Source organism: Bufo gargarizans, chromosome 3 (genome assembly GCF_014858855.1).
Source record: "Bufo gargarizans isolate SCDJY-AF-19 chromosome 3, ASM1485885v1, whole genome shotgun sequence".
Lineage (NCBI taxonomy): Eukaryota > Metazoa > Chordata > Amphibia > Anura > Bufonidae > Bufo > Bufo gargarizans.
In genome coordinates this window covers 309,871,955-309,898,973 of record NC_058082.1, presented here as the reverse complement: position 1 = coordinate 309,898,973, position 27,019 = coordinate 309,871,955, and the positions used below count along the sequence as shown (strand labels likewise).

The following is a 27,019-nucleotide window of genomic DNA, read 5'->3' as shown; positions in this document are numbered from 1 at the left end:
AAAGGACACTGCTCGTGAGCTGCAGCAGAAAGGACACTGCTCGTGAGCTGCAGCAGAAAGGACACTGCTCGTGAGCTGCAGCGGAAAGGACACTGCTCGTGAGCAGTAGCGGAAAGGACACTGCTCGTGAGCTGCAGCGGAAAGGACACTGCTCGTGAGCTGTAGCGGAAAGGACACTGCTCGTGAGCTGTAGCAGAAAGGACACTGCTCGTGAGCAGTAGCAGAAAGGACACTGCTCGTGAGCTGCAGCATAAAGGACACTGCTCGTGAGTAGAGTTGAGAGAACACCTGGATGTTCGGGTTCGAGAAGTTTGGCCGAACTTCCCAGAAATGTTCGGGTTTGGGATCCGAACCCGATCCGAACTTCGTCCCGAACCCCATTGAAGTCAATGGGGACCCAAACTTTTCGGCACTTAAAAGGTAAAACAGCCCAGGAAAGAGCTAGAGGGCTGCAAAAGGCAGCAACATGTAGGTAAATCCCCTGCAAACAAATGTGGATAGGGAAATGAATAAAAATAAAAATAAAATAAATAAAAATTAACCAATATCAATTGGAGAGAGGTCCCATAGCAGAGAATCTGGCTTCACGTCACCCACCACTGTAACAGTCCATTGTCAGATATTTAGTCCCAGGCAGAGGAGAGAGGTCCCTTAACAGAGAATCTGGCTTCATGTCAGCAGAGAATCAGTCTGCATGTCATAGCAGAGAATCAGGCTTCACGTCAGCCACCACTGTAACAGTCCATTGTCATATATTTAGGCCCAGGCACCCAGGCAGAGGAGAGAGGTCCCGTAACAGAGAATCTGGCTTCATGTCAGCAGAGAATCAGTCTGCATGTCATAGCAGAGAATCAGGCTTCACGTCAGCCACCACTGTAACAGTCCATTGTCATATATTTAGGCCCAGGCACCCAGGTAGAGGAGAGAGGTCCCGTAACAGAGAATCTGGCTTCATGTCAGCAGAGAATCAGTCTGCATGTCATAGCAGAGAGTCAGGCTTCACGTCAGCCACCACTGTAACAGTCCATTGTCATATATTTAGACCCAGGCACCCAGGCAGAGGAGAGAGGTCCCTTAACAGAGAATCTGGCTTCATGTCAGCAGAGAATCAGTCTGCATGTCATAGCAGAGAATCAGGCTTCACGTCAGCCACCACTGTAACAGTCCATTGTCATATATTTAGGCCCAGGCACCCAGGCAGAGGAGAGAGGTCCCGTAACAGAGAATCTGGCTTCATGTCAGCAGAGAATCAGTCTGCATGTCATAGCAGAGAGTCAGGCTTCACGTCAGCCACCACTGTAACAGTCCATTGTCATATATTTAGACCCAGGCACCCAGGCAGAGGAGAGAGGTCCCTTAACAGAGAATCTGGCTTCATGTCAGCAGAGAATCAGTCTGCATGTCATAGCAGAGAATCAGGCTTCATGTCACCCACCACTGGAACAGGCCATTGTCAGATATTTTTAGGCCCCAGCACCCAGACAGAGGAGAGAGGTCCCATAGCAGAGATTCAGACTTCATGTCATAGCAGAGAATCAGGCTTCATGTCACCCAACACTGGAACAGGCCACTGTCAGATATTTTTAGGCCCCGGCACCCAGACAGAGGAGAGGTTCATTCAACTTTGGGTTGCCCCGCAATATAATGGTAAAATGAAAATAAAAAGAGGATTGAATGAGGAAGTGCCCTGGAGTACAATAATATATGGTTAAGGGGAGGTAGTTAATGTCTAATCTGCACAAGGGATGGACAGGTCCTGTGGGATCCATGCCTGGTTCATTTTTATGAACGTCAGCTTGTCCACATTGGCTCATCCTCATCCTCCTCGTCCTCCAGTAGTGGGCCCTGGCTGGCCACATTTGTACCTGGCCTCTGCTGTTGCAAAAAAACCTCCCTCTGAGTCACTTCGAAGAGACTGGCCTGAAAGTGCTAAAAATGACCCCTCTTCCTCCTCCTCCTCCTCCTCCTCCTGGGCCACCTCCTCTTCCATCATCGCCCTAAGTGTTTTCTCAAGGAGACATAGAAGTGGTATTGTAACGCTGATAACGGCGTCATCGCCACTGGCCATGTTGGTGGAGTACTCGAAACAGCGCAACAGGGCACACAGGTCTCGCATGGAGGCCCAGTCATTGGTGGTGAAGTGGTGCTGTTCCGCAGTGCGACTGACCCGTGCGTGCTGCAGCTGAAACTCCACTATGGCCTGCTGCTGCTCGCACAGTCTGTCCAGCATGTGCAAGGTGGAGTTCCACCTGGTGGGCACGTCGCATTTGAGGCGGTGAGCGGGAAGGCCGAAGTTACGCTGTAGCGCAGACAGGCGAGCAGCGGCAGGATGTGAACGCCGAAAGCGCGAACAGACGGCCCGCACTTTATGCAGCAGCTCTGACATGTCGGGGTAGTTGTGAATGAACTTCTGCACCACCAAATTCAGCACATGCACCAAGCAAGGGATGTGCGTCAAACCGGCTAGTCCCAGAGCTGCAACGAGATTTCGCCCATTATCGCACACCACCAGGCCGGGCTTGAGGCTCACTGGCAGCAACCACTCGTCGGTCTGTTGTTCTATACCCCGCCACAACTCCTGTGCGGTGTGGGGCCTGTCCCCCAAACATATGAGTTTCAGAATGGCCTGCTGACGTTTACCCCGGGCTGTGCTGAAGTTGCTGGTGAAGGTGTGTGGCTTACTGGATGAGCAGGTGGAAGAAGAGGAGGAGGAAGCTGAGTAGGAGGAGGTGGCAACAGGAGGCAAAGAATGTTGCCCTGCGATCCTTGGCGGCGGAAGGACGTGCGCCAAACAGCTCTCCGCCTGGGGCCCAGCTGCCACTACATTTACCCAGTGTGCAGTTAGGGAGATATAGCGTCCCTGGCCGTGCTTACTGGTCCACATATCTGTGGTTAGGTGGACCTTGCCACAGATTGAGTTGCGCAGTGCACACTTGATTTTATTGGATACTTGGTTGTGCAGGGAAGGCACGGCTCTCTTGGAAGTAGTGCTCAGAAGTAGTGCCGGCTGGGAACAACATACTGTGGGACAGCAAGCGACATGAGCTGTTTGAAGCTGTCTGTGTCCACCAGCCTAAATGACAGCATTTCATAGGCCAGTAGTTTAGAAATGCTGGCATTCAGGGCCAGGGATCGAGGGTGGCTAGGTGGGAATTTACGCTTTCTCTCAAATGTTTGTGAGATGGAGAGCTGAACGCTGCCGTGTGACATGGTTGAGATGCTTGGTGACGGAGGTGGTGGTGTTGGTGGTACATCCCCTGTTTGCTGGGCAGCAGGTGCCAACGTTCCTCCAGAGGCGGAGGAAGAGGCCGAAGTGGCAGCAGCAGAAGAGGCCGAGGCGGCAGCATCAGAAGATGCCGAGGCGGCAGCAGCAGAAGAGGTAGCTGGGGGGAGCCTGAGTCACTTCCTTGTTTTTAAGGTGTTTACTCCACTGCAGTTCATGCTTTGCATGCAGGTGCCTGGTCATGCAGGTTGTGCTCAGGTTCAGAACGTTAATGCCTCGCTTCAGGCTCTGATGGCACAGCGTGCAAACCACTAGGGTCTTGTCGTCAGCACATTGTTTGAAGAAGTGCCATGCCAGGGAACTCCTTGAAGCTGCCTTTGGGGTGCTCGGTCCCAGATGGCGGCGGTCAGTAGCAGACGGAGTCTCTTGGCGGCGGGTGCTCTGCTTTTGCCCACTGCTCCCTCTTTTGCTACGCTGTTGGCTCGGTCTCACCACTGCCTCTTCCTCCGAACTGTGAAAGTCAGTGGCACGACCTTCATTCCATGTGGGGTCTAGGACCTCATCGTCCCCTGCATCGTCTTCCACCCAGTCTTGATCCCTGACCTCCTGTTCAGTCTGCACACTGCAGAAAGACGCAGCAGTTGGGACCTGTGTTTCGTCATCATCAGAGACATGCTGAGGTGGTATTCCCATGTCCTCATCATCAGGAAACATAAGTGGTTGTGCATCAGTGCATTCTATGTCTTCCACCGCTGGGGAAGGGTTAGGTGGATGCCCTTGGGAAACCCTGCCAGCGGAGTCTTCAAACAGCATAAGAGACTGCTGCATAACTTGAGGCTCAGACAGTTTCCCTGGTATGCATGGGGATGATGTGACAGACTGATGGGCTTGGTTTTCAGGCGCCATCTGTGTGCTTTCTGCAGAAGACTGGGTGGGAGATAATGTGAACGTGCTGGATCCACTGTCGGCCACCCAATTGACTAATGCCTGTACCTGCTCAGGCCTTACCATTCTTAGAACGGCATTGGGCCCCACCAAATATCGCTGTAAATTATGGCGACTACTGGGACCTGAGGTAGTTGGTACACTAGGACGTGTGGCTGTGGCAGAACAGCCAAGTCCTCTCCCAGCACCAGAGGGTCCACTAACACCACTACGACCATGTCCGCGTCCGCGTCCTTTACTAGATGTTTTCCTCATTGTTATCGTTCACCACAACAACAAAAATATTATTTGGCCCAATGTATTGAATTCAAATTCAGGCCTTTTTTTAAAGACACCTAACACTATCTGTCTATCTATTTAGGTACCGTATTACACTAATACGGGCACAGCAGTAACCACAGATTTGGATGACTATAAATTTGAGGCCTATTATTTAGGTGCTGGGTGACAGGTATACGTTTACAGACAGAATTAGACTGGGATATGCACAGTAGCGTGTGTGTGAAGTTATTGGGAATGACCCTATCTGCACCTCGAATCTAATATACCCTTTTAGGGATAAATTTAAAGTAGGCCTGATACAGCAGAAACCACTAATTTAGAGAATTGCTAAATTGGGAATTGTATTTCAACCCAGAACAAAAACTGTGCTTTGACGGACACTAAATAACTCGCCCAGCCACAGCAATAACCACAGATTTAGCAGACTACAAATTTGAGGCCTATTATTTAGGCGCTGGGTGACAGGTATACGTTTACGGACAGAATTAGACTGGGATATGGCCAAAAAATAACCACACTATTGATGGTTAAATGCACTTGGTGTGACAGCTTGACCAACCACATTATTGAGGGTTAAATGCACTTGGTGACAGGCTCATCTTGCCCCTGATATAGTATATGGCCAAAAAATAACCAGACTATTGATGGTTAAATGCACTTGGTGTGACAGCTTGACCCTGATGTAGGATTTAGCCAAAAAACAACCGCACTATTGAGGATTAAATGCACTTGGTGACAGGCTCAGCTTGCCCCTGATGTAGTATATAGCCAAAAAATAACCAGACTATTGATGGTTAAATGCACTTGGTGTGACAGCTTGACCCTGATGTAGGATTTAGCCAAAAAACAACCGCACTATTGAGGGTTAAATGCACTTGGTGACAGGCTCAGGTTGCCCCTGATGTAGTATATGGCCAAAAAATAACCAGACTATTGATGGTTAAATGCACTTGGTGTGACAGCTTGACCCTGATGTAGGATTTAGCCAAAAAACAACCTCACTATTGAGGGTTAAATGCACTTGGTGACAGGCTCAGCTTGCCCCTGATGTAGTATATGGCCAAAAAATAACCAGACTATTGATGGTTAAATGCACTTGGTGTGACAGCTTGACCCTGATGTAGGATTTAGCCAAAAAACAACCTCACTATTGAGGGTTAAATGCACTTGGTGACAGGCTCAGCTTGCCCCTGATGTAGTATATGGCCAAAAAATAACCAGACTATTGATGGTTAAATGCACTTGGTGTGACAGCTTGACCCTGATGTAGGATTTAGCCAAAAAACAACCACACTACTGAGAGTTAAATGCACTTGTTGGCAGCTTGTGCTGGCGCACCACAAGACACAAAATGGCCGCCGATCACCCCAGAAAAAAAGTGACTGAAAAACGCTCTGGGCAGCCTAAAAACAGTGAGCAATTCAATAGCAGCAGTTCAATCATCCACAGCTGCAGATCGATCTCTGAATGAAGTCTTTTGGAGGAGTTAATCACTGCCTAATCTCGCCCTAACGTCGCAGCTGCAACCTCTCCCTATGCTGATCAGAGCAGAGTGACGGGCGGCGTTATGTGACTCCAGCTTAAATAGAGGCTGGGTCACATGCTGCACTGGCCAATCACAGCCATGCCAATAGTAGGCAAGGCTGTGACAGCCTCTTGGGGCAAGTAGTATGACGCTTGTTGATTGGCTGCTTTGCAGCCTTTCAAAAAGCGCCAAGAAAGCGACGAACACCGAACCCGAACCCGGACTTTTACGAAAATGTCCGGGTTCGGGTCCGTGTCACGGACAGCCCAAAATTCGGTACGAACCCGAACTATACAGTTCGGGTTCGCTCATCCCTACTCCTGAGCAGTAGCAGAAAGGACACTGCTCATGAGCAGTAGCAGAAAGGACACTGCTCGTGAGCAGTAGCAGAAAGGACACTGTTCGTGAGCTGTAGCAGAAAGGACACTGCTCGTGAGCTGTAGCAGAAAGGACACTGCTCGTGAGCTGTAGCAGAAAGGACACTGCTCGTGAGCAGTAGCAGAAAGGACACTGCTCGTGAGCAGTAGCAGAAAGGACACTGCTCGTGAGCTGTAGCAGAGAGGACACTGCTCGTGAGCAGTAGCAGAAAGGACACTGCTCGTGAGCTGTAGCAGAAAGGACACTGCTCGTGAGCTGTAGCAGAAAGGACACTGCTTGTGAGAAGTAGCAGAAAGGACACTGCTCGTGAGCAGTAGCAGAAAGGACACTGCTCGTGAGCAGTAGCAGAAAGGACACTGCTCGTGAGCAGTAGCAGAAAGGACACTGCTCGTGAGCAGTAGCAGAAAGGACACTGCTCGTGAGCTGTAGCAGAAAGGACACTGCTCGTGAGCTGTAGCAGAAAGGACACTGCTCGTGAGCTGTAGCAGAAAGGACACTGCTCGTGAACTGTAGCAGAAAGGACACTGCTCGTGAGCTGTAGCAGAAAGGACACTGCTCGTGAGCTGTAGCAGAAAGGACACTGCTCGTGAGCTGTAGCAGAAAGGACACTGCTCGTGAGCTGCCAACTTTAAATACATCTAGCAAAGCAATTGCAGCAATAAATGGGGTGACAGGGCTAGTTCTAGCTTTGTTAGAAAGATTGTCATGTACTATACCGTATGATGTCTGGTTTTCATTTTTTACATCAGTCTTGGGATAACCCCTTTAACCCTTTCTACCCCGGGCCAGTTTTCACCTTCCTGCCCAGGCCACTTTTTGCAAATCTGACATGTCTTACTTTATGTGGTAATAATTTTGGAACATTCTGAGACTGTCCTCGTGACACATTGTACTTCACGACAGTGGTAAATTTGATTTCAGTAGATAACAGGTCGGCACTACCTTTTCAAAGTTCGCGGTGCACGTGTCAGTGGAATGGCGTCCAATCAAACAATGTAGTAAGAAGACCGGCACTTCGCAGGATTTTCAATCAGGAATGCGATTATTATTCCATAGTGACGCGTTTCAGCACTAATGTGCTTTCATCAGACTACAAATAAACATCTCACTTACAAACTTTAAATAGACAAATTAAATACAGGGGAAATGACATCATCAGTAAAGCTCCTCCCCCTCATTGACGAAAGTAGCCATATCATCGACATTTTCAAAATTTTGTAATGGGATATAATCCGATACATAAAGTAATCAATCCCACTGGAGAAAAAAGGAAAAAATACATTTATAAACTTTATATGAGCAGGATACCTCATAGGAAGCAAGACACATTGTATTCACGATTGAGGCCCCTGGGCTCCATCGTTTGTAAACGATGGATCCAGTAGGCCTCTCTTTTTAGTAACAGTTTATTTCTACCGCCCCAACGACGGGGTAACGACACTCCCTCAATAATCTGATACCTTAACTGTGAAATATTGTGTTTTTTTTCGTGAAAATGAAAGGGTATTGGAAGCAATAAATTTCCTTTTCTGATGGTAGATTTGTGCTTACTTAATCTGTCCTTCATTCTCATAGAGGTTTCCCCCACATATAATAATCCACATGGACACTTAAGAATGTAAATCACAAATCTACTATCACATGTGAATGTACCCCTTATCGAAATTCTTTCACCTGAATGGGGATGCGAAAACATGGACCCTTGATAACACTCGAACAATTCACACAGTTAAGACAGGGAAACATGCCCTGTCTAGGAACAGACAAGGTACTCTGTCCTCTCTCTATTTTATTACTTCCCACATCAGCCCAAACTATTTTATCTCTAATATTGTCTGCACGTTTATAACATATCATGTGGTGGTCTCTGAAACTTACCAATCTGTGGGTAAGACTTAAATAAAATATGCGCATGTTGATTAACAATGGTCCTCAAACGTTGGGACCATGGGTGATACTTAATCACTAGAGGAATCCTTGTCTCTTTCTTATTTCTATCCACCTGTGTGTTCTCAACTTTGTCTCGCTGTATCCTCAATAACTCAAAGGGGGTAGCCTCTCTCTCTAAATTTATGACTCATGTCATCTAGTCTTTTTTTACACATGTCTTTATTACTGACAATGCGTTTTCATGAGTGAAACACATTGTCAGTAATAAAGACATGTGTCAAAAAAGACTAGATGACATGACTATAGACGATAGAAATAAACTGTTACTAAAAAGAGAGGGCTACTGGATCCATCGTTTACAAACGATGGAGCCTAGGGGCCTCCATCGTGAATACAATGTGTCTTGCTTCCTATTAGGTATCCTGCTCATATAAAGTTTACAAATGTATTTTTCCTTTTTTCTCCAGCGGGATTGATTACTTTATGTATCTGATTATATCCCATTACAAAATTTCGATGATATGGCTACTTTCGTCAATGAGGGGGAGGAGCTTTACTGATGATGTCATTTCCCCTGTATTTCATTTGTCTATTTAAAGTTGGTAAGTGAGCTGTTTGTTTGTAGTCTGATGAAAGCACATTAGTGCTGAAACGCGTCACTATGGAATAATATGTGACCAATAAATTGCATTCCCGATTGAAAATCCTGCGAAGTGCCGGTCTTCTTACTACAGTGGTAAATTTGAGTCAATATATTTTTCCTTTATTTATAAAAAAGAATCCCAAATTTGCCAAAAAGTTGGAAAAATTCACAATTTTCAAAATTTGATTTTCTCTACTTTTAAGGCCTCATGCACACGACAGTTTTTTTTTACGGTCCGCAAAAACGGGGTCCGTGATCCGTGACCGTTTTTTCGTCCGTGGGTCTTCCTTGATTTTTGGAGGATCCACGGACATAAAAAAAAAGTCGTTTTGGTGTCCGCCTGGCCGTGCGGAGCCAAACGGATCCGTCCTGAATTACAATGCAAGTCAATGGGGACGGATCCGTTTGATGTTGACACAATATGGTGCCATTTCAAATGGATCCGTCCCCATTGACTTTCAATGTAAAGTCTGGAGTTCTTTTATACCACCGGATTGGAGTTTTCTCCAATCCGATGGTATATTTTAACTTGAAGCGTCCCCATCACCATGGGAACGCCTCTATGTTAGAATATACTGTCGGATATGAGCTACTTCGTGAAACTCAGAGCCGACAGTATATTCTAACACAGAGGCGTTCCCATGGTGATGGGGACGCTTCTAGTTAGAATACACTACAAACTTTGTACAAGACTGCCCCCTGCTGCCTGGCAGCATCCGATCTCTTACAGGGGGATATGATAGCACAATTAACCCCTTCAGGTGCGGCACCTAAAGGGGTTAATTGTACTATCATATTCCCCTGTAAGAGATCAGGGCTGCCAAGCAGCAGGGGGCAGACCCCCTCCCTCCCCAGTTTGAATATCGTTGGTGGCACAGTGTGCGCCCCCCATCGGGCCCCCCCTTCCTCCCTCTAATGTTAGAAATCGTTGGTGGCACAGTGTGCGCCCACCATTGCCCCCCCTCCCTCCCTCTATTGTAATAAATCGTTGGTGGCACAGTGTGTGCCCACCATCGCCCCCCCTCCCTCCCTCTATTGTAATAAATTGTTGGTGGCACAGTGTGCGCCCACCATCGGCCCCCCCTCCCTCTATAGCAGTAACAACATTGGTGGCAGTGTGCGGCCTCCCATCCCCCCCCCCCCGATCATTGGTGGCAGCGGAGTTCCGATCGGAGTCCCAGTTTAATCGCTGGGGCTCCGATCGGTAACCATGGCAACCAGGACGCTACTGCAGTCCTGGTTGCCATGGTTACTTAGCAATAGTACAATAGTAGAAGACTCATAGTTACCTGCTTGCTGCTGCGATGTCTGTGTCCGGCCGGGAGCTCCACCTACTAGTAAGTGAAAGGTCTGTGCGGCGCATTGCTAAAGAACTGTCACTTACCAGTAGGAGGAGCTCCAGGCCGTTCACAGACATCGCAGCAAGCAGGTAAGTATGAATCTTCTATTGTTGTACTATTGCTAAGTAACCATGGCAACCAGGGCTGCAGTAGCTTCCTGGTTGCCAGGGTTACCGATCGGAGCCCCAGCGATTAAACTGGGACTCCGATCGGAACTCCGCTGCCACCAATGATGGGGGGGGGAAATGGGAGGCCGCACACTGCCACCAATGTTGTTACTGCTATAGAGGGAGGGGGGCCGATGGTGGGCGCACACTGTGCCACCAACGATTTCTAACATTAGAGGGAGGAAGGGGGGGCCCGATAGGGGGCGCACACTGTGCCACCAACGATATTCAAACTGGGGAGGGGGGGGTCTGCCCCCTGCTGCCTGGCAGCCCTTATCTCTTACAGGGGAATATGATAGTACAATTAACCCCTTTAGGTGCCGCACCTGAAGGGGTTAATTGTGCTATCATATCCCCCTGTAAAAGATCGGGTGCTGCCAGGCAGCAGGGGGCAGTCTTGTACAAAGTTTTTAGTGTATTCTAACTAGAAGCGTCCCCATCACCATGGGAACGCTTCTCTGTTAGAATATACTGTCGGATATGAGTTTTCGCGAAGTGAAAACTTAGATCAGAAAAAGCTTTTATGCAGACGGATCTTCGGATCCGTCTGTATGAAAGCAACCTACGGCCACGGATCACGGACACGGATGCCAATCTTGTGTGCATCCGTGTTCTTTCACGGACCCATTGACTTGAATGGGTCCGTGAACCGTTGTCCGTCAAAAAAATAGGACAGGTCATATTTTTTTGACGGACAGGATACACGGATCACGGCCTCGGCTGCAAAACGGTGCATTTTCCGATTTTTCCACGGACCCATTGAAAGTCAATGCGAAAAAAAACGGAAAACGGCACAACGGCCACGGATGTACACAACGGTCGTGTGCATGAGGCCTAAGACAGATAGTAATGCCTCATTAAATAGTTAGCAGTCATCATTCCCCATATGTCTACTTTATGTTAGCATCATTTTGTAAATCTAATTAAAAAAATTTGGGACTTTAGAAGGCTTAAAAGTTTAGAAGCAATTTTTGTTTTACGGAATTTTAAAACACTTGGCTGTGAAAAAGAAAAGTTTCTTCCAATAAAATGTTGCTTTATCCCCAAATTTTTCATTTTCTCCTGAATACAACAACACCCCATATGTGGTGGTAAAATGCTGGGGGGGGGGGGGGCACATGGCAGGATTCAGAATGGAAGGAGCGCCATATGGCTTTTGCAGTGCAGATTTTGATGGATTGGTTTATTGGCACCATTGGTTTTTACTTTTTTAGTGATTGTCTTATTTGGGGGCTTATTTTTTGCAGGATGAGATGACCTTTTAATTGGTACCATTTTAGGGTACGTAAGACTTTTTTAATCGCTTGGTATTACACTTATTGTGAGGGAAGGTGAAAAAAAGCTTTTTTTTTTTACAGCATATAATGCGACGATACCCAATATTGTCTATTATTTTTATTTTTGTTAAGATTTACACAGTAAATACATTTTTGAACAGAATTAAATCTTTTTTTGTGCTGCAATTTTTATTGGACGATTGTCTGAGTTAGGATCTCATTTTTTGCAGGATGAGATGACTGTTTGATTGGTACCATTTTGGGGTACATACACCTTTTTGATCGCTTGGTATTACACTTTGTTAGGGAAGGTGAAAAAAAAATGGCGGTTTTGGCATTGTTTTGTTTTTTGTTTTTTTACTGCATTCAACTGACAGGGTGGATCATGTGACATTTTTATAGAGCCAGTCGATACGGATGCAGAAATACCTATGTATACTTTTCTTTTTTTTTCCTTTTTTTTTTTACAATTTTTTCATTACTTAATTATGGGAAAAGAACGCTTTTTTTTACTTCAAACTTTTTTTATTTTTTATTATGCAAACTTTATTTTAACTTTTTTATTGTAATGCATTGGCTGTAAGTGTATTACCAGTGTAATACACTTACAGCCTTCCTGCCTGTGAGGGCTAACAGGGATGGCAGCCACGATGCCTAAGGAAGGCATCGGGCTGCTGTCCCAGCCATCGGGTCCCCGTCACAGCAGCGCGGGGACCCGATGGGGACGGGGAGGGAGCTCCCTCTCCCCACAAACCCTGCAGTCAGCACTGACTGCGGCATAGTAAGGGTTAATGCGCCGGCATCAGTGTTTTCATCACTGCCGGCACATACAGCAGGGGTCCGGCTAACGGGAACAGCCAGTCCCCTGCAGCTGATCAAGCGGGCGCAGCTCCTGCACCCGCCCGATCAGCGCGCCGTAGTACTAGAGCGCTGGTTGGGAAGTCACTTCCCGCAGAGCTGTACTGTCACGGCACTAGTCGGGAAGGGGTTAAAGGATAGACATGGAAGAAAATAGTACCACCACCAAACTACTCTTCTGTGGTCGATTTACACTGCTGAACTCCCCGAAACATAGTTTGAGAAATTATTCAATTCAGTAGCCAAAGGCTAAATAGTTCCCATTTGTGGTCAATATTAAAACCTAACATTTATTTCAATTTATTTTTTATTTTTTTAAATGTCAAAAGTAGGGATGAGCGAACTCGAACTGTATAGTTCGGGTTCGTACCGAATTTTGGGGTGTCCGTGACACGGACCCGAACCCGGACATTTTCGTAAAAGTCCGGGTTCGGGTTCGGTGTTCGTCGCTTTCTTCGCGCTTTTGTGACGCTTTCTTGGCGCTTTTTGAAAGGCTGCAAAGCAGCCAATCAACAAGCGTCATACTACTTGCCCCAAGAGGCCATCACAGCCATGCCTACTATTGGCATGGCTGTGATTGGCCAGAGCACCATGTGACCCAGCCTCTATTTAAGCTGGAGTCACATAGCGCCGCCCGTCACTCTGCTCTGATTAGCGTAGGGAGAGGTTGCGGCTGCGACAGTAGGGCGAGATTAGGCAGATTAACTCCTCCAAAGGACTTGATTAACTGATCGATCTGCAGCTGTGGATCATTGAGCTGCTGATCCTCAATTGCTCACTGTTTTTAGGCTGCCCAGACCGTTTGTCAGTCACATTTTTCTGGGGTGATCGGCGGCCATTTTGTGTCTTGTGGTGCGCCAGCACAAGCTGCGACCAAGTGCATTTAACCCTCAATGGTGTGGTTGTTTTTTGGCTAAAGCCTACATCAGGGTGAAGCTGTCACACCAAGTGCATTTAACCAGCAATAGTCTGTTCATTTTTTGGCCATATACAAAATCAGGGGCAAGCTGCGCCTGTCACCAAGTGCATTTAACCCTCAATGGTGTGGTTGTTTTTTGGCTAAAGCCTACATCAGGGTGAAGCTGTCACACCAAGTGCATTTAACCAGCAATAGTCTGTTCATTTTTTGGCCATATACTAAATCAGGGGCAAGCTGCGCCTGTCACCAAGTGCATTTAACCCTCAATGGTGTGGTTGTTTTTTGGCTAAAGCCTACATCAGGGTGAAGCTGTCACACCAAGTGCATTTAACCAGCAATAGTCTGTTTATTTTTTGGCCATATCCCAGTCTAATTCTGTCACTAAATCCATACCGGTCACCCAGCGCCTAAATACTAGGCCTCAAATTTATATCCCGCTAAATCTGTCCTTAGTGCTGTAGCTGGGCGAGTTATTTAGTGTCCGTTCAAGCACATTTCTTGTTCTGGGTTGAAATACAATTCCCAATTTAGCAATTTCATAATTTAGTGGTTTCTGCTATATCAGAGCTATTTGAAATCTATCCCTAAAAGGGTATATAATATTCAAGGTGCACATTGGGTCATTCAGAATAACTTCACACACACCCGCTACTGTGTATTTCCAAGTCTAATTCTGTCACTAAACCCATACCTGTCACCCAGCGCCTAAATACTAGGCCTCAAATTTATATCCCGCTAAATCTGTCCCTAGTGCTGTAGCTGGGCGAGTTATTTAGTGTCCGTTCAAGCACATTTCTTGTTCTGGGTTGAAATACAATTCCCAATTTAGCAATTTCATAATTTAGTGGTTTCTGCTATATCAGAGCTATTTGAAATCTATCCCTAAAAGGGTATATAATATTCAAGGTGCACATTGGGTCATTCAGAATAACTTCACACACACCCGCTACTGTGTATTTCCAAGTCTAAATCTGGCACTAAACCCATACCTGTCACCCAGCGCCTAAATACTAGGCCTCAAATTTATATCCAGCTAAATCTGTCCCTAGTGCTGTAGCTGGGCGAGTTATTTAGTGTCCGTTCAAGCACATTTCTTGTTCTGGGTTGAAATACAATTCCCAATTTAGCAATTTCATAATTTAGTGGTTTCTGCTATATCAGAGCTATTTGAAATCTATCCCTAAAAGGGTATATAATATTCAAGGTGCACATTGGGTCATTCAGAATAACTTCACACACACCCGCTACTGTGTATTTCCAAGTCTAATTCTGGCACTAAACCCATACCTGTCACCCAGCGCCTAAATACTAGGCCTCAAATTTATATCCCGCTAAATCTGTCCTTAGTGCTGTAGCTGGGCGAGTTATTTAGTGTCCGTTCAAGCACATTTCTTGTTCTGGGTTGAAATACAATTCCCAATTTAGCAATTTCATAATTTAGTGGTTTCTGCTATATCAGAGCTATTTGAAATCTATCCCTAAAAGGGTATATAATATTCAAGGTGCACATTGGGTCATTCAGAATAACTTCACACACACCCGCTACTGTGTATTTCCAAGTCTAATTCTGGCACTAAACCCATACCTGTCACCCAGCGCCTAAATACTAGGCCTCAAATTTATATCCAGCTAAATCTGTCCTTAGTGCTGTAGCTGGGCGAGTTATTTAGTGTCCGTTCAAGCACATTTCTTGTTCTGGGTTGAAATACAATTCCCAATTTAGCAATTTCATAATTTAGTGGTTTCTGCTATATCAGAGCTATTTGAAATCTATCCCTAAAAGGGTATATAATATTCAAGGTGCACATTGGGTCATTCAGAATAACTTCACACACACCCGCTACTGTGTATTTCCAAGTCTAATTCTGGCACTAAACCCATACCTGTCACCCAGCGCCTAAATACTAGGCCTCAAATTTATATCCCGCTAAATCTGTCCTTAGTGCTGTAGCTGGGCGAGTTATTTAGTGTCCGTTCAAGCACATTTCTTGTTCTGGGTTGAAATACAATTCCCAATTTAGCAATTTCATAATTTAGTGGTTTCTGCTATATCAGAGCTATTTGAAATCTATCCCTAAAAGGGTATATAATATTCAAGGTGCACATTGGGTCATTCAGAATAACTTCACACACACCCGCTACTGTGTATTTCCAAGTCTAATTCTGTCACTAAACCCATACCTGTCACCCAGCGCCTAAATACTAGGCCTCAAATTTATATCCAGCTAAATCTGTCCCTAGTGCTGTAGCTGGGCGAGTTATTTAGTGTCCGTTCAAGCACATTTCTTGTTCTGGGTTGAAATACAATTCCCAATTTAGCAATTTCATAATTTAGTGGTTTCTGCTATATCAGAGCTATTTGAAATCTATCCCTAAAAGGGTATATAATATTCAAGGTGCACATTGGGTCATTCAGAATAACTTCACACACACCCGCTACTGTGTATTTCCAAGTCTAATTCTGGCACTAAACCCATACCTGTCACCCAGCGCCTAAATACTAGGCCTCAAATTTATATCCCGCTAAATCTGTCCTTAGTGCTGTAGCTGGGCGAGTTATTTAGTGTCCGTTCAAGCACATTTCTTGTTCTGGGTTGAAATACAATTCCCAATTTAGCAATTTCATAATTTAGTGGTTTCTGCTATATCAGAGCTATTTGAAATCTATCCCTAAAAGGGTATATAATATTCAAGGTGCACATTGGGTCATTCAGAATAACTTCACACACACCCGCTACTGTGTATTTCCAAGTCTAATTCTGTCACTAAACCCATACCTGTCACCCAGCGCCTAAATACTAGGCCTCAAATTTATATCCCGCTAAATCTGTCCCTAGTGCTGTAGCTGGGCGAGTTATTTAGTGTCCGTTCAAGCACATTTCTTGTTCTGGGTTGAAATACAATTCCCAATTTAGCAATTTCATAATTTAGTGGTTTCTGCTATATCAGAGCTATTTGAAATCTATCCCTAAAAGGGTATATAATATTCAAGGTGCACATTGGGTCATTCAGAATAACTTCACACACACCCGCTACTGTGTATTTCCAAGTCTAATTCTGGCACTAAACCCATACCTGTCACCCAGCGCCTAAATACTAGGCCTCAAATTTATATCCCGCTAAATCTGTCCTTAGTGCTGTAGCTGGGCGAGTTATTTAGTGTCCGTTCAAGCACATTTCTTGTTCTGGGTTGAAATACAATTCCCAATTTAGCAATTTCATAATTTAGTGGTTTCTGCTATATCAGAGCTATTTGAAATCTATCCCTAAAAGGGTATATAATATTCAAGGTGCACATGGGGTCATTCAGAATAACTTCACACACCCGCTACTGTGCATTTCCAAATCTAATTCTGTCACTAAACCCATACCTGTCACCCAGCGCCTAAATACTAGGCCTCAAATTTATATCCCGCTAAATCTCTCGTTACCGCTGTCCTGTTGTGGCTGGGAAAGTTATTTAGTGTCCGTCAAAGCACATTTTTTGTTCTGGGTTGAAATACAATTCCCAATTTAGCAATTTCATAATTTAGTCGTTTCTGCTATATCAGAGCTATTTGAAATCTATCCCTAAAAGGGTAGATCATATTGAAGGTGCACATAGGGTCATTCAGAATAACTTCACACACACGCTTCTGTGCATTTCCAAGTCTAATTCTGTCACTAAATCCATACCGGTCACCCAGCGCCTAAATACTAGGCCTCAAATTTATATCCCGCTGAATTTGAATACAATACATTGGGCCAAATAATATATTTGTTGTTGTGGTGAACCATAACAATGAGAAAAACATCTAGTAAGGGACGCGGACGTGGACATGGTCGTGGTGGTGTTAGTGGACCCTCTGGTGCTGGGAGAGGACGTGGCCGTTCTGCCACATCCACACGTCCTAGTGTACCAACTACCTCAGGTCCCAGTAGCCGCCAGAATTTACAGCGATATATGGTGGGGCCCAATGCCGTTCTAAGGATGGTAAGGCCTGAGCAGGTACAGGCATTAGTCAATTGGGTGGCCGACAGTGGATCCAGCACGTTCACATTATCTCCCACCCAGTCTTCTGCAGAAAGCGCACAGATGGCGCCTGAAAACCAACCCCATCAGTCTGTCACATCACCCCCATGCATACCAGGGAAACTGTCTCAGCCTCAAGTTATGCAGCAGTCTCTTATGCTGTTTGAAGACTCCGCTGGCAGGGTTTCCCAAGGGCATCCACCTAGCCCTTCCCCAGCGGTGAAAGACATAGAATGCACTGACGCACAACCACTTATGTTTCCTGATGATGAGGACATGGGAATACCACCTCAGCATGTCTCTGATGATGACGAAACACAGGTGCCAACTGCTGCGTCTTTCTGCAGTGTGCAGACTGAACAGGAGGTCAGGGATCAAGACTGGGTGGAAGACGATGCAGGGGACGATGAGGTCCTAGACCCCACATGGAATGAAGGTCGTGCCACTGACTTTCACAGTTCGGAGGAAGAGGCAGTGGTGAGACCGAGCCAACAGCGTAGCAAAAGAGGGAGCAGTGGGCAAAAGCAGAACACCCGCCGCCAAGAGACTCCGCCTGCTACTGACCGCCGCCATCTGGGACCGAGCACCCCAAAGGCAGCTTCAAGGAGTTCCCTGGCATGGCACTTCTTCAAACAATGTGCTGACGACAAGACCCGAGTGGTTTGCACGCTGTGCCATCAGAGCCTGAAGCGAGGCATTAACGTTCTGAACCTGAGCACAACCTGCATGACCAGGCACCTGCATGCAAAGCATGAACTGCAGTGGAGTAAACACCTTAAAACCAAGGAAGTCACTCAGGCTCCCCCTGCTACCTCTTCTGCTGCTGCCGCCTCGGCCTATTCTGCTGCTGCCGCCTCGGCCTCTTCCTCCGCCTCTGGAGGAACGTTGGCACCTGCCGCCCAGCAAACAGGGGATGTACCACCAACACCACCACCACCACCTCCGTCACCAAGCGTCTCAACCATGTCACACGCCAGCGTTCAGCTCTCCATCTCACAAACATTTGATAGAAAGCGTAAATTCCCACCTAGCCACCCTCGATCCCTGGCCCTGAATGCCAGCATTTCTAAACTACTGGCCTATGAAATGCTGTCATTTAGGCTGGTGGACACAGACAGCTTCAAACAGCTCATGTCGCTTGCTGTCCCACAGTATGTTGTTCCCAGCCGGCACTACTTCTCCAAGAGAGCCGTGCCTTCCCTGCACAACCAAGTATCCGATAAAATCAAGTGTGCACTGCGCAACGCCATCTGTGGCAAGGTCCACCTAACCACAGATACGTGGACCAGTAAGCACGGCCAGGGACGCTATATCTCCCTAACTGCACACTGGGTAAATGTAGTGGCAGCTGGGCCCCAGGCGGAGAGCTGTTTGGCGCACGTCCTTCCGCCGCCAAGGATCGCAGGGCAACATTCTTTGCCTCCTGTTGCCACCTCCTCCTTCTCGGCTTCCTCCTCCTCTTCTTCCACCTGCTCATCCAGTCAGCCACACACCTTCACCACCAACTTCAGCACAGCCCGGGGTAAACGTCAGCAGGCCATTCTGAAACTCATATGTTTGGGGGACAGGCCCCACACCGCACAGGAGTTGTGGCGGGGTATAGAACAACAGACCGACGAGTGGTTGCTGCCGGTGAGCCTCAAGCCCGGCCTGGTGGTGTGTGATAATGGGCGAAATCTCGTTGCAGCTCTGGGACTAGCCAATTTGACGCACATCCCTTGCTTGGCGCATGTGCTGAATTTGGTGGTGCAGAAGTTCATTCACAACTACCCCGACATGTCAGAGCTGCTGCATAAAGTGCGGGCCGTCTGTTCGCGCTTCCGGCGTTCACATCCTGCTGCTGCTCGCCTGTCTGCGCTACAGCGTAACTTCGGCCTTCCCGCTCACCGCCTCATATGCGACGTGCCCACCAGGTGGAACTCCACCTTGCACATGCTGGACAGACTGTGCGAGCAGCAGCAGGCCATAGTGGAGTTTCAGCTGCAGCACGCACGGGTCAGTCGCACTACAGAACAGCACCACTTCACCACCAATGACTGGGCCTCCATGCGAGACCTGTGTGCCCTGTTGCGCTGTTTCGAGTACTCCACCAACATGGCCAGTGGCGATGACACCGTTATCAGCGTTACAATACCACTTCTATGTCTCCTTGAGAAAACACTTAGGGCGATGATGGAAGAGGAGGTGGCCCAGGAGGAGGAGGAGGAGGAGGAGGAAGAGGGGTCATTTTTAGCACTTTCAGGCCAGTCTCTTCGAAGTGACTCAGAGGGAGGTTTTTGGCAACAGCAGAGGCCAGGTACAAATGTGGCCAGCCAGGGCCCACTACTGGAGGACGAGGAGGACGAGGATGAGGAGGAGGTGGAGGAGGATGAGGATGAAGCATGGTCACAGCGGGGTGGCACCCAACGCAGCTCGGGTCCATCACTGGTGCGTGGCTGGGGGGAAAGGCAGGACGATGACGATACGCCTCCCACAGAGGACAGCTTGTCCTTATCCCTGGGCAGCCTGGCACACATGAGCGACTACATGCTGCAGTGCCTGCGCAACGACAGCAGAGTTGCCCACATTTTAACCTGTGCGGACTACTGGGTTGCCACCCTGCTGGATCCACGCTACAAAGACAATGTGCCCACCTTACTTCCTGCACTGGAGCGTGATAGGAAGATGCGCGAGTACAAGCGCACGTTGGTAGACGCGCTACTGAGAGCATTCCCAAATGTCACAGGGGAACAAGTGGAAGCCCAAGGCCAAGGCAGAGGAGGAGCAAGAGGTCGCCAAGGCAGCTGTGTCACGGCCAGCTCCTCTGAGGGCAGGGTTAGCATGGCAGAGATGTGGAAAACTTTTGTCAACACGCCACAGCTAACTGCACCACCACCTGATACGCAACGTGTTAGCAGGAGGCAACATTTCACTAACATGGTGGAACAGTACGTGTGCACACCCCTCCACGTACTGACTGATGGTTCGGCCCCATTCAACTTCTGGGTCTCTAAATTGTCCACGTGGCCAGAGCTAGCCTTTTATGCCTTGGAGGTGCTGGCCTGCCCGGCAGCCAGCGTTTTGTCTGAACGTGTATTCAGCACGGCAGGGGGCGTCATTACAGACAAACGCAGCCGCCTGTCTACAGCCAATGTGGACAAGCTGACGTTCATAAAAATGAACCAGGCATGGATCCCACAGGACCTGTCCGTCCCTTGTCCAGATTAGACATTAACTACCTCCCCATAACCATATATTATTGGACTCCAGGGCACTTCCTCATTCAATCCTATTTTTATTTTCATTTTACCATTATATTGCGATGCTACCCAAAGTTGAATGAACCTCTCCTCTGCCTGTGTGCTAGGCCTAAATATATGCCAATGGACTGTTGCAGTGGTGGCTGACATGAAGCCTGATTCTCTGCTATGACATGCAGACTAATTCTCTGCTGACATGAAGCCAGATTGTCTGTTACGGGACCTCTCTCCTCTGCCTGGGTGCTGGGCCTAAATTTATGACAATGGACTGTTGCAGTGGTGGCTGACGTGAAGCCTGATTCTCTGCTATGACATGCAGACTAATTCTCTGCTGACATGAAGCCAGATTGTCTGTTACGGGACCTCTCTGCTCTGCCTGTGTGCTAGGCCTAAATATATGCCAATGGACTGTTGCAGTGGTGGCTGACGTGAAGCCTCATTCTCTGCTATGACATGCAGACTGATTCTCTGCTGTCATGAAGCCAGATTGTCTGTTACGGGACCTCTCTGCTCTGCCTGTGTGCTAGGCCTAAATATATGCCAATGGACTGTTGCAGTGGTGGGTGACGTGAAGCCTCATTCTCTGCTATGACATGCAGACTGATTCTCTGCTGACATGAAGCCAGATTGTCTGTTACGGGACCTCTCTCCTCTGCCTGTGTGCTAGGCCTAAATATATGCCAATGGACTGTTGCAGTGGTGGCTGACGTGAAGCCTGATTCTCTGCTATGACATGCAGACTGATTCTCTGCTGACATGAAGCCAGATTGTCTGTTACGGGACCTCTCTGCTCTGCCTGTGTGCTAGGCCTAAATATATGCCAATGGACTGTTGCAGTGGTGGGTGACGTGAAGCCTCATTCTCTGCTATGACATGCAGACTGATTCTCTGCTGTCATGAAGCCAGATTGTCTGTTACGGGACCTCTCTGCTCTGCCTGTGTGCTAGGCCTAAATATATGCCAATGGACTGTTGCAGTGGTGGGTGACGTGAAGCCTCATTCTCTGCTATGACATGCAGACTGATTCTCTGCTGACATGAAGCCAGATTGTCTGTTACGGGACCTCTCTCCTCTGCCTGTGTGCTAGGCCTAAATATATGCCAATGGACTGTTGCAGTGGTGGCTGACGTGAAGCCTCATTCTCTGCTATGACATGCAGACTAATTCTCTGCTGACATGAAGCCAGATTGTCTGTTACGGGACCTCTCTCCTCTGCCTGGGTGCTAGGCCTAAATATATGCCAATGGACTGTTGCAGTGGTGGCTGACGTGAAGCCTCATTCTCTGCTATGACATGCAGACTGATTCTCTGCTGTCATGAAGCCAGATTGTCTGTTACGGGACCTCTCTGCTCTGCCTGTGTGCTAGGCCTAAATTTATGACAATGGACTGTTGCAGTGGTGGGTGACGTGAAGCCTCATTCTCTGCTATGACATGCAGACTGATTCTCTGCTGACATGAAGCCAGATTGTCTGTTACGGGACCTCTCTCCTCTGCCTGTGTGCTAGGCCTAAATATATGCCAATGGACTGTTGCAGTGGTGGCTGACGTGAAGCCTGATTCTCTGCTATGACATGCAGACTGATTCTCTGCTGACATGAAGCCAGATTGTCTGTTACGGGACCTCTCTGCTCTGCCTGTGTGCTAGGCCTAAATATATGCCAATGGACTGTTGCAGTGGTGGGTGACGTGAAGCCTCATTCTCTGCTATGACATGCAGACTGATTCTCTGCTGTCATGAAGCCAGATTGTCTGTTACGGGACCTCTCTGCTCTGCCTGTGTGCTAGGCCTAAATATATGCCAATGGACTGTTGCAGTGGTGGGTGACGTGAAGCCTCATTCTCTGCTATGACATGCAGACTGATTCTCTGCTGACATGAAGCCAGATTGTCTGTTACGGGACCTCTCTCCTCTGCCTGTGTGCTAGGCCTAAATATATGCCAATGGACTGTTGCAGTGGTGGCTGACGTGAAGCCTCATTCTCTGCTATGACATGCAGACTAATTCTCTGCTGACATGAAGCCAGATTGTCTGTTACGGGACCTCTCTCCTCTGCCTGGGTGCTGGGCCTAAATTTATGCCAATGGACTGTTGCAGTGGTGGCTGACGTGAAGCCTCATTCTCTGCTATGACATGCAGACTGATTCTCTGCTGACATGAAGCCAGATCCTCTGTTACGGGACCTCTCTCCTCTGCCTGGGTGCTGGGCCTAAATTTATGACAATGGACTGTTGCAGTGGTGGCTGACGTGAAGCCTCATTCTCTGCTATGACATGCAGACTGATTCTCTGCTGACATGAAGCCAGATCCTCTTTTACGGGACCTCTCTCCTCTGCCTGGGTGCTGGGCCTAAATTTATGACAATGGACTGTTGCAGTGGTGGCTGACGTGAAGCCTCATTCTCTGCTATGACATGCAGACTGATTCTCTGCTGACATGAAGCCAGATCCTCTGTTACGGGAGCTCTCTCCTCTGCCTGGGTGCTGGGCCTAAATTTATGACAATGGACTGTTGCAGTGGTGGCTGACGTGAAGCCTGATTCTCTGCTATGACATGCAGACTGATTCTCTGCTGTCATGAAGCCAGATTGTCTGTTACGGGACCTCTCTGCTCTGCCTGTGTGCTAGGCCTAAATATATGCCAATGGACTGTTGCAGTGGTGGGTGACGTGAAGCCTGATTCTCTGCTATGATATGAAGACTGATTCTCTGCTGACATGAAGCCAGATTGTCTGTTACGGGACCTTTCTCCTCTGCCTGGGTTCTGGGCCTAAATTTATGAAAATTGACTCTTACAGTGGTGGGTGACGTGAAGCCTGATTCTCTGCTATGATATGAAGACTGATTCTCTGCTGACATGAAGCCAGATTCTCTGTTACGGGACCTCTCTCCTCTGCCTGGGTGCTGGGCCTAAATTTATGACAATGGACTGTTGCAGTGGTGGCTGACGTGAAGCCTGATTCTCTGCTATGACATGCAGACTGATTCTCTGCTGACATGAAGCCAGATCCTCTGTTACGGGACCTCTCTCCTCTGCCTGTGTGTGTGCTGGGCCTAAATATATGCCAATGGACTGTTGCAGTGGTGGCTGACGTGAAGCCTCATTCTCTGCTATGACATGCAGACTGATTCTCTGCTGACATGAAGCCAGATTCTCTGTTACGGGACCTCTCTCCTCTGCCTGTGTGTGTGCTGGGCCTAAATATATGCCAATGGACTGTTGCAGTGGTGGCTGACGTGAAGCCTCATTCTCTGCTATGACATGCAGACTAATTCTCTGCTGACATGAAGACAGATTCTCTGTTACGGGACCTCCCTCCTCTGCCTGGGTGCTGGGCCTAAATATATGCCAATGGACTGTTGCAGTGGTGGCTGACGTGAAGCCTCATTCTCTGCTATGACATGCAGACTAATTCTCTGCTGACATGAAGACAGATTCTCTGTTACGGGACCTCCCTCCTCTGCCTGGGTGCTGGGCCTAAATATATGCCAATGGACTGTTGCAGTGGTGGCTGACGTGAAGCCTCATTCTCTGCTATGACATGCAGACTGATTCTCTGCTGACATGAAGCCAGATTCTCTGTTACGGGACCTCTCTCCTCTGCCTGTGTGTGTGCTGGGCCTAAATATATGCCAATGGACTGTTGCAGTGGTGGCTGACGTGAAGCCTCATTCTCTGCTATGACATGCAGACTAATTCTCTGCTGACATGAAGACAGATTCTCTGTTACGGGACCTCCCTCCTCTGCCTGGGTGCTGGGCCTAAATATATGCCAATGGACTGTTGCAGTGGTGGCTGACGTGAAGCCTCATTCTCTGCTATGACATGCAGACTAATTCTCTGCTGACATGAAGACAGATTCTCTGTTACGGGACCTCCCTCCTCTGCCTGGGTGCTGGGCCTAAATATATGCCAATGGACTGTTGCAGTGGTGGCTGACGTGAAGCCTCATTCTCTGCTATGACATGCAGACTAATTCTCTGCTGACATGAAGACAGATTCTCTGTTACGGGACCTCCCTCCTCTGCCTGGGTGCTGGGCCTAAATATATGCCAATGGACTGTTGCAGTGGTGGCTGACGTGAAGCCTCATTCTCTGCTATGACATGCAGACTAATTCTCTGCTGACATGAAGACAGATTCTCTGTTACGGGACCTCCCTCCTCTGCCTGGGTGCTGGGCCTAAATATATGCCAATGGACTGTTGCAGTGGTGGCTGACGTGAAGCCTCATTCTCTGCTATGACATGCAGACTGATTCTCTGCTGACATGAAGCCAGATTCTCTGTTACGGGACCTCTCTCCTCTGCCTGTGTGTGTGCTGGGCCTAAATATATGCCAATGGACTGTTGCAGTGGTGGCTGACGTGAAGCCTGATTCTCTGCTATGACATGCAGACTAATTCTCTGCTGACATGAAGACAGATCCTCTGTTACGGGACCTCTCTCCTCTGCCTGGGTGCTGGGCCTAAATATATGACAATGGACTGTTGCACTGGTGGCTGACGTGAAGCCTGATTCTCTGCTATGACATGCAGACTGATTCTCTGCTGACATGAAGACAGATTCTCTGTTACGGGACCTCTCTCCTCTGCCTGTGTGTGTGCTGGGCCTAAATATATGCCAATGGACTGTTGCAGTGGTGGCTGACGTGAAGCCTCATTCTCTGCTATGACATGCAGACTAATTCTCTGCTGACATGAAGACAGATTCTCTGTTACGGGACCTCCCTCCTCTGCCTGGGTGCTGGGCCTAAATATATGCCAATGGACTGTTGCAGTGGTGGCTGACGTGAAGCCTCATTCTCTGCTATGACATGCAGACTAATTCTCTGCTGACATGAAGACAGATTCTCTGTTACGGGACCTCCCTCCTCTGCCTGGGTGCTGGGCCTAAATATATGCCAATGGACTGTTGCAGTGGTGGCTGACGTGAAGCCTCATTCTCTGCTATGACATGCAGACTGATTCTCTGCTGACATGAAGCCAGATTCTCTGTTACGGGACCTCTCTCCTCTGCCTGTGTGTGTGCTGGGCCTAAATATATGCCAATGGACTGTTGCAGTGGTGGCTGACGTGAAGCCTCATTCTCTGCTATGACATGCAGACTAATTCTCTGCTGACATGAAGACAGATTCTCTGTTACGGGACCTCCCTCCTCTGCCTGGGTGCTGGGCCTAAATATATGCCAATGGACTGTTGCAGTGGTGGCTGACGTGAAGCCTCATTCTCTGCTATGACATGCAGACTAATTCTCTGCTGACATGAAGACAGATTCTCTGTTACGGGACCTCCCTCCTCTGCCTGGGTGCTGGGCCTAAATATATGCCAATGGACTGTTGCAGTGGTGGCTGACGTGAAGCCTCATTCTCTGCTATGACATGCAGACTAATTCTCTGCTGACATGAAGACAGATTCTCTGTTACGGGACCTCCCTCCTCTGCCTGGGTGCTGGGCCTAAATATATGCCAATGGACTGTTGCAGTGGTGGCTGACGTGAAGCCTCATTCTCTGCTATGACATGCAGACTAATTCTCTGCTGACATGAAGACAGATTCTCTGTTACGGGACCTCCCTCCTCTGCCTGGGTGCTGGGCCTAAATATATGCCAATGGACTGTTGCAGTGGTGGCTGACGTGAAGCCTCATTCTCTGCTATGACATGCAGACTGATTCTCTGCTGACATGAAGCCAGATTCTCTGTTACGGGACCTCTCTCCTCTGCCTGTGTGTGTGCTGGGCCTAAATATATGCCAATGGACTGTTGCAGTGGTGGCTGACGTGAAGCCTGATTCTCTGCTATGACATGCAGACTAATTCTCTGCTGACATGAAGACAGATCCTCTGTTACGGGACCTCTCTCCTCTGCCTGGGTGCTGGGCCTAAATATATGACAATGGACTGTTGCACTGGTGGCTGACGTGAAGCCTGATTCTCTGCTATGACATGCAGACTGATTCTCTGCTGACATGAAGACAGATTCTCTGTTACGGGACCTCTCTCCTCTGCCTGGGTGCCGGGGCCTAAATATCTGAGAATGGACTGTTCCAGTGGTGGGTGACGGGAAGCCAGATTCTCTGCTATGGAACCTCTCTCCAATTGATTTTGGTTAATTTTTATTTATTTAATTTTTATTTTAATTCATTTCCCTATCCACATTTGTTTGCAGGGGATTTACCTACATGTTGCTGCCTTTTGCAGCCCTCTAGCTCTTTCCTGGGCTGTTTTACAGCCTTTTTAGTGCCGAAAAGTTCGGGTCCCCATTGACTTCAATGGGGTTCGGGTTCGGGACGAAGTTCGGATCGGGTTCGGATCCCGAACCCGAA

The 27,019-nt window shown here is 47.9% G+C and overlaps 1 protein-coding gene across 2 annotated transcripts in view; it reads left to right on the top strand.

Annotated features, from left to right (window-relative positions):
* Positions 1–27,019, top strand: part of IFNLR1 (interferon lambda receptor 1) — a 99,345-nt gene that overhangs the window by 37,603 nt on the left and 34,723 nt on the right. Inside the window, exon 2 of one of the 2 annotated variants that reach the window (XM_044286135.1) lies at positions 8,711–8,845. The exons of the other annotated variant lie outside the window; for it this stretch is intronic. Coding sequence (XP_044142070.1) covers positions 8,803–8,845 — 43 coding nt within the window. The 5' untranslated portion in view covers positions 8,711–8,802. The remainder of the gene's footprint in view (positions 1–8,710; positions 8,846–27,019) is intronic. 2 annotated transcript variants of the gene reach the window in all.